A 13,555-nucleotide genomic window follows, 5' to 3' on the forward strand; every position below is an offset into this window, starting at 1 on the left:
GACACTAATGACTGTGACACAGGGGGATATGAGGGGACACTAATGACTGTGACACAGGGGAGCTGAGGGGACACTAATGACTGTGACACAGGGGGAGATGAGGGGACAATAATGACTGTGACACAGGGGGAGATGAGGGGACACTAATGACTGTGACACAGGGGGAGATGAGGGGACACTAATGACTGTGACACAGGGGAGATGAGGGGACACTAATGACTGTGACACAGGGGGAGATCAGGGGACACTAATGACTGTGACACATAGAGATGAGGGGACACTAATGACTGTGACACAGGAGGAGATGATGGGACACTAATGACTGTGACACAGGGGGAGATGAGGGGACACTAATGACTGTGACACAGGAGGAGATGAGGGGACACTAATGACTGTGACACAGGGGGAGATGAGGGGACACTAATGACTGTGACACAGGAGGAGATGAGGGGACACTAATGACTGTGACACAGGGGGAGATGAGGGGACACTAATGACTGTGACACAGGGGGAGATGAGGGGACACTAATGACTGTGACACAGGAGGAGATGAGGGGACACTAATGACTGTGACACATAGAGATGAGGGGACACTAATGACTGTGATACAGGGGGAGATGAGGGGACACTAATGACTGTGACACAGGGGGAGATGAGGGGACACTAATGACTGTGACACAGGAGGAGATGAGGGGACACTAATGACTGACACAGGGGGAGATGAGGGGACACTAATGACTGTGACACGGGGAGATGAGGGGACACTAATGACTGTGACACGGGGGAGATGAGGGGACACTAATGACTGTGACACAGGGGGAGATGAGGGGACACTAATGACTGTGACACAGGGGGAGATGGGGGGACACTAATGACTGTGACACAGGAGGAGATGAGGGGACACTAATGACTGTGACACAGGGGAGATGAGGGGACACTAATGACTGTGACACATAGAGATGAGGGGACACTAATGACTGTGACACAGGGGGAGATGAGGGGACACTAATGACTGTGACACAGGGGGAGATGAGGGGACACTAATGACTGTGACACAGGGGGAGATGATGAGGGGACACTAATGACTGTGACACAGGAGGAGATGATGAGGGGACACTAATGACTGTGACAGAGGGGGAGATGATGAGGGGACACTAATGACTGTGACACAGGAGGAGATGATGAGGGGACACTAATGACTGTGACACAGGGGGAGATGGGGGGACACTAATGACTGTGACACAGGAGGAGATGAGGGGACACTAATGACTGTGACACAGGGGGAGATGAGGGGACACTAATGACTGTGACACAGGAGGAGATGAGGGGACACTAATGACTGTGACACATAGAGATGAGGGGACACTAATGACTGTGACACAGGAGGAGATGATGGGACACTAATGACTGTGACACAGGGGGAGATGAGGGGACACTAATGACTGTGACACAGGAGGAGATGAGGGGACACTAATGACTGTGACACAGGGGGAGATGAGGGGACACTAATGACTGTGACACAGGAGGAGATGAGGGGACACTAATGACTGTGACACAGGGGGAGATGAGGGGACACTAATGACTGTGACACAGGGGGAGATGAGGGGACACTAATGACTGTGACACAGGAGGAGATGAGGGGACACTAATGACTGTGACACAGGGGGAGATGAGGGGACACTAATGACTGTGACACAGGAGGAGATGAGGGGACACTAATGACTGTGACACAGGGGGAGATGAGGGGACACTAATGACTGTGACACAGGGGGAGATGAGTGGACACTAATGACTGTGACACAGGAGGAGATGAGGGGACACTAATGACTGTGACACATAGAGATGAGGGGACACTAATGACTGTGACACAGGGGGAGATGAGGGGACACTATTGACTGTGACACAGGGGGAGATGAGGGGACACTAATGACTGTGACACAGGAGGAGATGAGGGGACACTAATGACTGACACAGGGGGAGATGAGGGGACACTAATGACTGTGACACGGGGGAGATGAGGGGACACTAATGACTGTGACACAGGGGGAGATGAGGGGACACTAATGACTGTGACACAGGGGAGATGAGGGGACACTAACGACTGTGACACAGGGGAGATGAGGGGACACTAATGACTGTGACACAGGGGAGATGAGGGGACACTAATGACTGTGACACAGGGGGATATGAGGGGACACTAATGACTGTGACACAGGGGAGCTGAGGGGACACTAATGACTGTGACACAGGGGGAGATGAGGGGACAATAATGACTGTGACACAGGGGGAGATGAGGGGACACTAATGACTGTGACACAGGGGGAGATGAGGGGACACTAATGACTGTGACACAGGGGAGATGAGGGGACACTAATGACTGTGACACAGGGGGAGATGAGGGGACACTAATGACTGTGACACAGGGGGAGATGAGGGGACACTAATGACTGTGACACAGGAGGAGATGAGGGGACACTAATGACTGTGACACAGGGGGAGATGATGAGGGGACACTAATGACTGTGACACAGGGGGAGATGAGGGGACACTAATGACTGTGACACAGGGGGAGATGATGAGGGGACACTAATGACTGTGACACAGGAGGAGATGAGGGGACACTAATGACTGTGACACAGGAGATGAGGGGACACTAATGACTGTGACACAGGAGGAGATGAGGGGACACTAATGACTGTGACACAGGAGATGAGGGGACACTAATGACTGTGACACAGGGGGAGATGAGGGGACACTAATGACTGTGACACAGGAGGAGATGAGGGGACACTAATGACTGTGACACAGGGGGAGATGAGGGGACACTAATGACTGTGACACAGGGGGAGATGAGGGGACACTAATGACTGTGACACAGGGGAGATGAGGGGACACTAATGACTTTGACACAGGGGAGATGAGGGGACACTAATGACTGTGACACAGGGGGAGATGAGGGGACACTAATGACTGTGACACAGGTGAGATGAGGGGACACTAATGACTGTGACACAGGGGAGATGAGGGGACACTAATGACTGTGACACAGGGGAGATGAGGGGACACTAATGACTGTGACACAGGGGGAGATGAGGGGACACTAATGACTGTAACACAGGGGAGCTGAGGGGACACTAATGACTGTGACACAGGGGGAGATGAGGGGACACTAATGACTGTGACACAGGAGGAGATGAGGGGACACTAATGACTGTGACACAGGGGGAGATGAGGGGACACTAATGACTGTGACACAGGGGGAGATGAGGGGACACTAATGACTGTGACACAGGGGAGATGAGGGGACACTAATGACTGTGACACAGGGGGAGATGAAGGGACACTAATGACTGTGACACAGGGGAGATGAGGGGACACTAATGACTGTGACACAGGGGGAGATGAGGGGACACTAATGACTGTGACACAGGGGGAGATGAGGGGACACTAATGACTGTGACACAGGAGGAGATGATGAGGGGACACTAATGACTGTGACACAGGGGGAGATGGGGGGACACTAATGACTGTGACACAGGAGGAGATGAGGGGACACTAATGACTGTGACACAGGGGAGATGAGGGGACACTAATGACTGTGACACAGGGGGAGATGAGGGGACACTAATGACTGTGACACATAGAGATGAGGGGACACTAATGACTGTGACACAGGAGGAGATGATGGGACACTAATGACTGTGACACAGGGGGAGATGGGGGGACACTACTGACTGTGACACAGGAGATGAGGGGACACTAATGACTGTGACACAGGGGGAGATGAGGGGACACTAATGACTGTGACACAGGGGGAGATGAGGGGACACTAATGACTGTGACACAGGAGATGAGGGGACACTAATGACTGTGACACAGGAGATGAGGGGACACTAATGACTGTGACACATAGAGATGAGGGGACACTAATGACTGTGACACAGGGGGAGATGAGGGGACACTAATGACTGTGACACAGGAGATGAGGGGACACTAATGACTGTGACAGGGGGAGATGAGGGGACACTAATGACTGTGACACAGGGGGAGATGAGGGGACACTAATGACTGTGACACAGGAGGAGATGAGGGGACACTAATGACTGTGACACAGGAGGAGATGAGGGGACACTAATGACTGTGACACAGGAGGAGATGAGGGGACACTAATGACTGTGACACAGGAGGAGATGAGGGGACACTAATGACTGTGACACAGGGGGAGATGAGGGGACACTAATGACTGTGACACAGGAGGAGATGAGGGGACACTAATGACTGTGACACAGGGGGAGATGAGGGGACACTAATGACTGTGACACAGGAGGAGATGAGGGGACACTAATGACTGTGACACATAGAGATGAGGGGACACTAATGACTGTGACACAGGAGGAGATGAGGGGACACTAATGACTGTGACACAGGAGGAGATGAGGGGACACTAATGACTGTGACACAGGAGGAGATGAGGGGACACTAATGACTGTGACACAGGGGGAGATGAGGGGACACTAATGACTGTGACACAGGGGGAGATGAGGGGACACTAATGACTGTGACACAGGAGGAGATGAGGGGACACTAATGACTGTGACACAGGGGGAGATGAGGGGACACTAATGACTGTGACACAGGGGGAGATGAGGGGACACTAATGACTGTGACACAGGAGGAGATGAGGGGACACTAATGACTGTGACACAGGAGGAGATGAGGGGACACTAATGACTGTGACACAGGGGGAGATGAGGGGACACTAATGACTGTGACACAGGGGGAGATGAGGGGACACTAATGACTGTGACACAGGAGATGAGGGGACACTAATGACTGTGACACAGGAGGAGATGAGGGGACACTAATGACTGTGACACAGGGGAGATGAGGGGACACTAATGACTGTGACACAGGGGAGATGAGGGGACAGTAATGACTGTGACACAGGGGGAGATGAGGGGACACTAATGACTGTGACACAGGGGAGATGAGGGGACACTAATGACTGTGACACAGGGGGAGATGAGGGGACACTAATGACTGTGACACAGGGGGAGATGAGGGGACACTAATGACTGTGACACAGGGGAGATGAGGGGACAGTAATGACTGTGACACAGGGGAGATGAGGGGACAGTAATAAGTGTAACACTCAAGGGAGTGGGTATATGCAGGTTGCTATAGGTAACAGCAGTGTTTTGCAGGGAGGTCAGAGGTTACTACGGAAGCCCGGTGCGGACATAGCTGTCAGTAATCTCAGTTTGTCATTCTATCTCTCGCACGTATTCCCCTGACACAGCTCTTATGGTGCCAGGTTGCCCAATTTCAAGATGGCCGCCGCTCTATGTACACTAATGGCAGTGAAGCCGCATACTCACTCCCTGTGCGTGCCTTAACGTCGCCCTCAGTTAAGATGTCTTACTGGCTGTCATTGTTCGCTATGGGACTGAAGCCGAGCTTACGGAACGTAGTGAGGACCAATCCCCGGCTGAGCTCCGCCTCTTCCAACGGCAGCGGTGCCCGGATGTTCCCGTCTCCCTGAGCTGCTGCTGATAGAGAAGCTGACGGCTCCGTAATGGCTGCTCCGTCCTGAGAGCGCGGAGAGGAGGCGGCGGTGGGGTGTCATTGTGTGGCAGCGCCTGCGGGTAAGAGACAGCGGCCATGTCCGGGCCTGGTGCTCCCCTCCTCCTCCCCGGGCCCCGTGTATACTCCCTGCCATAGCAGCCTGGTGCCCGGCCTCCCCTGCATGCCTGGCTCTGCCCTACTATGTGTGTGCCCAGGGGTAGCCTGACTGCCTGTGCCCTCCACCTCTGTGTACAGTGACTGTGCAGGGGCCTGGAGTGACTGTGCCCCCTGCCCTGGAGCCTGGCACCCCTGTGCCCCCTGCCCTGGAGCCTGGCACCCCTGTGCCCCCTGCCCTGGAGCCTGGCACCCCTGTGCCCCCTGCCCTGGAGCCTGGCACCCCTGTGCCCCCTGCCCCGGAGCCTGGCACCCCTGTGCCCCCTGCCCCGGAGCCTGGCACCCCTGTGCCCCCTGCCCCGGAGCCTGGCACCCCTGTGCCCCCTGCCCCGGAGCCTGGCACCCCTGTGCCCCCTGCCCCGGAGCCTAGTATCCCTTCTCCAGTGCCACCCCACAACTGTACCCCTTACTATGTGTTCAGTACCCGCCTTCTCCTGCCTGGTGCCCCCCTTGTCCCAGTGATGCCACATCCCTTGTTCAGTGCCCTATATTACTGAACCTCTTGCCCAGGTGCTTGGCACCACTGCACCCCAGATGAGTTACCCCCTACCACCTGCTTATGTGCTTGCTACTCCCTGCCCATCATCCTGGATCCAGGGGTACTGAACCCTACAAACCTTGCCCAAGTGCCCTCATTGCCTCCTTTCTGTGCCCCCATATAGCAGAGCCCGGATCGCTGCCCATACCTTTCTGTGCCCCCCCTCAGGGCAGCCTCTCCCCACCATGTGTAGTCACCCCAGTTCTGCCCCACCCTTGTATATACCCCGGTGCCCGCTCCCGCTGCTGTCACTCTTCTTTCACTTCTTCACTGTTTTCCAGGTCTCTGCCGGTGACATGCTGACATCCACAGGCCACAGCTGAAGGGTTGTTACAGTGTATCAGTGCAGGCCATCCTCTGTGAGGTAACACATCCGCAGCACATGTTTGTTACAGTGTATCAGTCTGCAGTGCTCGCAGGGTTGTCCAGACTGGAACCATGTAACAAACCCTCAGCTGTGACAAGTGCAGGATATTCCCATTCACTGAGCGAGAGGGGAGACCTGGAGGGTGTAAGAAGGGGGATATGTGGGGGTGTCTCCCCGGAAGAGGGGCCCCATCCAGCATGGCCCTCACTGCTCCTGGAAACAACAAGGTCTCCAGCAGTACAGAGTATTTCAGGAGAAGAGTGTGCTGATAGGGAAGGAGCAGGGTCCTCGGCAGCACAGAGTGTTTCAGGAGATGAGTGCGCTGCCATTGTTGATGTAGTGGTGGCGCTGTTCCATTAGACCATTTGCTTCTTGCAGTGGTCAAAGATGGTACTGCAGCTGGCATAACTAAATACATGTCAATTACAGTAATATGATGGCGGCATTTTCTTGTGTGACCCCCAAGAAGGACCTTACAGGGTGGTATATTCTGTCAGGACCCCCAAGAAGGACCTTACAGGGTGGTATATTCTGTCAGGACCCCCAAGAAGGACCTTACAGGGTGGTATATTCTGTCAGGACCTGCAGGAAGGACCTTACAGGGTGGTATATTCTGTCAGGACCTGCAGGAAGGACCTTACAGGGTGGTATATTCTGTCAGGACCCCCAAGAAGGACCTTACAGGGTGGTATATTCTGTTGGGCCCTGCAGGAAGGACCTTACAATGTGGTATATTCTGTCGGGCCCTGTAGGAAGGACCTTACAGGGTGGTATATTATGTCAGGTCCCGCAGGAAGGACCTTACAATGTGGTATATTCTGTTGGGTCCCGCAGGAAGGACCTTACAATGTGGTATATTATGTCGGGGCCTGCAGGAAGGACCTTACAATGTGGTATATTCTGTCAGGCCCTGCAGGAAGGACCTTACAATGTGGTATATTCTGTCAGGCCCTGCAGGAAGGACCTTACAATGTGGTATATTCTGTCGGGCCCTGCAGGAAGGACCTTACAATGTGGTATATTCTGTCGGGCCCTGCAGGAAGGACCTTACAATGTGGTATATTCTGTCGGGCCCTGCAGGAAGGACCTTACAATGTGGTATATTATGTCAGGTCCCGCAGGAAGGACCTTACAATGTGGTATATTCTGTTGGGTCCCGCAGGAAGGACCTTACAATGTGGTATATTATGTCGGGGCCTGCAGGAAGGACCTTACAATGTGGTATATTCTGTCAGGCCCTGCAGGAAGGACCTTACAATGTGGTATATTCTGTCAGGCCCTGCAGGAAGGACCTTACAATGTGGTATATTCTGTCGGGCCCTGCAGGAAGGACCTTACAATGTGGTATATTCTGTCGGGCCCTGCAGGAAGGACCTTACAATGTGGTATATTCTGTCGGGCCCTGCAGGAAGGACCTTACAATGTGGTATATTATGTCAGGTCCCGCAGGAAGGACCTTACAATGTGGTATATTCTGTTGGGTCCCGCAGGAAGGACCTTACAATGTGGTATATTCTGTCGGGCCCTGCAGGAAGGACCTTACAATGTGGTATATTCTGTCAGGCCCTGCAGGAAGGACCTTACAATGTGGTATATTCTGTTGGGTCCTGCAGGAAGGACCTTACAATGTGGTATATTCTGTTGGGTCCCGCAGGAAGGACCTTACAATGTGGTATATTCTGTTTGGTCCCGCAGGAAGGACCTTACAATGTGGTATATTCTGTTGGGTCCCGCAGGAAGGACCTTACAATGTGGTATATTCTGTTTGGTCCCGCAGGAAGGACCTTACAATGTGGTATATTCTGTTTGGTCCCGCAGGAAGGACCTTACAATGTGGTATATTCTGTTTGGTCCCGCAGGAAGGACCTTACAATGTGGTATATTCTGTTGGGTCCCGCAGGAAGGACCTTACAGGGTGGTATATTCTGTCAGGCCCTGCAGGAAGGACCTTACAATGTGGTATATTCTGTCGGGGCCTGCAGGAAGGACCTTACAATGTGGTATATTCTGTCGGGGCCTGCAGGAAGGACCTTACAATGTGGTATATTCTGTTGGGTCCCGTAGGAAGGACCTTACAATGTGGTATATTCTGTCAGGACCCGCAGGAAGGACCTTACAATGTGGTATATTCTGTTGGGTCCCGCAGGAAGGATCTTACAATGTGGTATATTCTGTCAGGACCTGCAGGAAGGACCTTACAATGTGGTATATTCTGTCGGGTCCCACAGCAAGGACCTTACAATGTGGTATATTCTGTGGGGCCCTGCAGGAAGGACCTTACAATGTGGTATATTCTGTTGGGTCCCGTAGGAAGGACCTTACAATATGGTATATTCTGTTGGGTCCCGCAGGAAGGACCTTACAATGTGGTATATTCTGTGGGGCCCTGCAGGAAGGACCTTACAATGTGGTATATTATGTCAGGACCTGCAGCAAGGACCTTACAATGTGGTATATTCTGTCGGGGCCTGCAGGAAGGACCTTACAATGTGGTATATTCTGTCAGGTCCCGCAGGAAGGACCTTACAATGTGGTATATTCTGTTGGGTCCCGCAGCAAGGACCTTACAATGTGGTATATTCTGTGGGGCCCTGCAGGAAGGACCTTACAATGTGGTATATTATGTCAGGACCTGCAGCAAGGACCTTACAATGTGGTATATTCTGTCGGGGCCTGCAGGAAGGACCTTACAATGTGGTATATTCTGTCAGGTCCCGCAGGAAGGACCTTACAATGTGGTATATTCTGTCGGGTCCTGCAGGAAGGACCTTACAATGTGGTATATTCTGTCGGGCCCCGCACGAAGGACCTTACAATGTGGTATATTCTGTCGGGCCCCGCAGCTAGGACCTTACAATGTGGTATATTCTGTCGAGTCCTGCAGCAAGGACCTTACAATGTGGTACATTCTGTCGGGTCCTGCAGGAAGGACCTTACAATGTGGTATATTCTGTCAGGACCTGCAGTAAGGACCTTACAATGTGGTATATTCTGTGGGGCCCTGCAGGAAGGACCTTACAATGTGGTATATTCTGTCAGGACCTGCAGTAAGGACCTTACAATGTGGTATATTCTGTCGGGCCCCGCAGCTAGGACCTTACAATGTGGTATATTCTGTTGGGTCCCGCAGGAAGGACCTTACAATGTGGTATATTCTGTCAGGACCTGCAGCAAGGACCTTACAATGTGGTACATTCTGTCGGGTCCTGCAGGAAGGACCTTACAATGTGGTACATTCTGTCGGGTCCTGCAGGAAGGACCTTACAATGTGGTATATTCTGTCGGGTCCCGCAGGAAGGACCTTACAATGTGGTATATTCTGTCGGGTCCCGCAGGATGGACCTTACAATGTGGTATATTCTGTCGGGTCCCGCAGGAAGGACCTTATAATGTGGTATATTCTGTCGGGTCCCGCAGGAAGGACCTTACAATGTGGTATATTCTGTCGGGTCCCGCAGGAAGGACCTTACAATGTGGTATCTTTTCTCGGGCCGTGTTTCTCACCTACTATTACATTTGACCGTATAGATGTGACCTATATCACTGGGGTCTTTTATCTGATTTTTCTCTCTTCCTCCCCCTGCAGGAGGACATTGATATTTCCTTGTGTTGGAGGCAGGCGGCGCGGAGGAGGAGGAGGAGCAGCCCCAGCCCTTGACGTTCCAGCCATGGCCCACCTGAAGCGGAGCTGGGAGGAGGCCTGGTCGGAGGAGGAGTGGGATCGGGAGCATGGACTGTACAGCCTGCACCGGATGTTTGACATAGTGGGCACTCACCTGACGCACCGGGACGTGCGGGTCCTCTCCTTTCTCTTTGTGGACGTTATTGATGACTATGAGAGGGGCATGATCCGCAGCGGCCGGGACTTCCTGCTTGCTCTGGAGAGACAGGGCCGCTGCGACGAGACCAACTTCCGCCAGGTGCTACAGCTATTGAGGATCATTACCCGGCACGACCTGCTCCCCTACGTAACGCTGAAGAGGAGGAAGGCCGGTGAGTGCTCCCGTTCCCCCCTATTTTCATAATGGCGCTGTCCTATTTTCTTCCATGGTACTAGAAATGGGTCAATCCAATTATGAGATGGGGGTGATCTCTGTCTTCTCCTCTTGTGCAGGTCCTTAGGTCGCGTTTACTGGCCGGAGCCGCGGTCGGGACAGTTAATATGGCAAATACACGGACTGTGTGTCCTGACCCGATCCCAGCTATAGTCCTGGGGAGAGGGGTGTCCTATTCGTAGAGACGCCCTAATGATGGTCGTAACCTTGGCTCAGCTTGTAGTACCCAAACATGTCACCAGGTGGTGCTGCAGTTTTCCTAGACATCTGCAGCCCCAAATCGGCGGGCTCGACCGTATTCTATTGCATTTTTTGGGGGTATCCTCCTCCTGGGTCCCGTATCTGTACTGGAGACATCTTTGTGACTTGTGCTGCCCCCTTGTGTCTTGCAGTTTGCCCGGACCTTGTAGATAAATACCTCGAGGAGACCTCCATTCACTACGTCACGCCGCGAACGCACAGCAGCTCGGAGCCGGGCACAGAACAGTCCCGCACAGCCGGTATGACGCCGCATCCACCCCCGCTGTCGCCCATTTCGGCATTTCATACCTGATTTTCTTAACTTTCTTTCTCATCTCTTTCCTACCCAGCAACGCCGCATCATCCCATGGTCTGCTCCTCCCCCTCCGGACCCCAGATCTGCACAAAGAGGCCCGGCCGGGGGCGACCACCCCTCAGCAGTCAGAGGAAGAGGAGGAAATCCATCACACCGGACCCTAAGGAGAAACAGACGTGCGGTGAGTCCTGACCTCCAGAGCTGCATTCCTAATTCTGCACGGACGATGGGCTTGTTTGTGATTGGTTCACCCCTACTGACTCCGCCCCTTTCCTCCTCCCCCTAGACATCCGGCTGCGGGTCCGAGCGGAGTACTGCCAGCACGAGACAGCCCTGCAAGGAAACGTCTTCTCCAACAAGCAGGACCCTTTAGAGCGACAGTTCGAGCGCTTCAACCAGGCCAACACCATCTTAAAATCCAGAGACCTTGGCTCCATAATCTGCGACATTAAGTTCTCCGAGCTCACCTACCTGGACGCCTTCTGGCGCGACTACATCAACGGCTCGCTGCTGGAAGCGCTCAAAGGCGTCTTCATCACGGACTCGCTCAAGCAGGCGGTCGGCCACGAGGCCATCAAACTACTGGTCAACGTGGACGAGGAAGACTATGAAATCGGACGCCAGAAACTGCTACGAAACTTAATAGTGCAGAGCTCCCTGTGACGGGAGGGACCGGAGATAAAACACACACACACACAAAAAAAACCTCTTCAGGTTGTGTTTCGGAAACATGGCGACCGATCATCATGGACCCCCCTCGTCCCGACCCCATTATGGTTTTTTTTTTTTTTTTTATATATAATTAAAAATTATGGAAAAAAAAAAACAAAAAAACTGAGCTGTATAAATGTATGAGATATGAGGTGAGCACTGTGTGGCGGTGGCGAGCTGCGAATACTGCGCCTATATCCTAACGGTATATATATTTATGTACGTATATAGATATATATATATAAAGCGGACGCCGCCGTCCCCATAAAGGACTATACACGAGTACTGGCATCGAAAGCGCAATTTACACCCCCTCCCCCCCCCCTCCCTTCCCTTTGGCATCGCCCCCTACAGGTCACCTGAACTGGCCCCTCCTCCCGGACACTGTGTCGTGTATTTGTATCTTTTGTGCAATTTTTTTTGTTTAGGGCGGGGTCAAAAGATGTTAAAATTCTCGCCCTCTTGCGGAGGAGAGGTCGTGTGTGGTCGCCGGGTGTCCGCCATTTTTTTTTTTTTTTTTTTCGTAAAGCAAATTTTTCCAGCATATTTTGTAGCAAAAAGCGCGGCCTTAATAATCTGTGACCATCATCACCTCGTGTGTAACCCCCCTCCGCCGCACCCACGGGGCGGAAATCATCCATGTTGATGTCATCTGCGGGTGTCAGGGCGAGATCCCGGGCGACCACGCACGACCTAAAAACAAATTCTTTTTTTTTTCCCTCCTGTAGATCGGATTCGATGCAAAAAAAATTCTAAATTTTTTTTGTTTTTATGAGGTAAAGTTTACATATTCTTCATGTCCTCACCTGTGTCGTGACTATAAATGTTCTATCATGTGTTTACCTGACTCCAAATGGACAAAGAAGAAGCTGCCATTTTGGTTTCTAACCCCCCCCCCCTCCTCCCCCCATCTTCGAAACTTTGGGCACTTATAATTGGCAGCATGTGAGACTGTGGGGGTGCGGCTGCCACCCCGATGATCCCACCCGGGACCTCCTCAATCAAGATCTGATTGTACCGTGTGAGCGCACAATAAACCTTACCTAGAAATGGCGCCGTTCTCTGTATGTCATGATCTGTCTCCGCAGTGTTATCGAGTTTTGGGGGTTTTTTTTGAAATTTTTGGAAAAGGAAAAATTATAAATAATAAGAAATGTTATTTATCTCCTGAGAACCCTCAACGGACAACGGCCGAAGGAACGGCGACTATTTCTACTGCAAATAAAACATCGCAACAGGCGGGTCACTGATCCCCAGAACCTGTATAATTGTGTCCTGGTTTATCCTGTAGGGAATCGTATATGGGGGGCGGTATTATAGTAGTTATATTCTTGTACATAGGGGTAGTATTATAGTAGTTATATTCTTGTACATAGGAGTAGTATTATAGTAGTTATATTCTTGTACATAGGAGGTAGTATTATAGTAGTTATATTCTTGTACATAGGAGGTAGTATTATAGTAGTTATATTCTTGTACATAGGAGGTAGTATTATAGTAGTTATATTCTTGTACATAGGAGGTAGTATTATAGTAGTTATATTCTTGTACATAGGAGTAGTATTATAGTAGTTATATTCTTGTACATA

At 51.9% G+C, this 13,555-nt stretch overlaps 1 protein-coding gene across 1 annotated transcript; it reads left to right on the top strand.

Moving 5' to 3' along the window:
• The first annotated feature begins 5,515 nt into the window (after positions 1-5,515).
• Positions 5,516-13,203, top strand: DEDD (death effector domain containing). The gene is made up of 5 exons (XM_075283317.1): positions 5,516-5,645; positions 10,231-10,637; positions 11,092-11,199; positions 11,290-11,436; positions 11,542-13,203. The coding sequence occupies exons 2-5, from the start codon at positions 10,313-10,315 to the stop codon at positions 11,916-11,918; spliced, it is 957 nt and encodes a 318-aa protein (XP_075139418.1). The 5' UTR covers positions 5,516-5,645; positions 10,231-10,312; the 3' UTR covers positions 11,919-13,203.
• Positions 13,204-13,555: the final 352 nt, after the last annotated feature.

Source organism: Leptodactylus fuscus, chromosome 7 (genome assembly GCF_031893055.1).
Source record: "Leptodactylus fuscus isolate aLepFus1 chromosome 7, aLepFus1.hap2, whole genome shotgun sequence".
NCBI lineage: Eukaryota > Metazoa > Chordata > Amphibia > Anura > Leptodactylidae > Leptodactylus > Leptodactylus fuscus.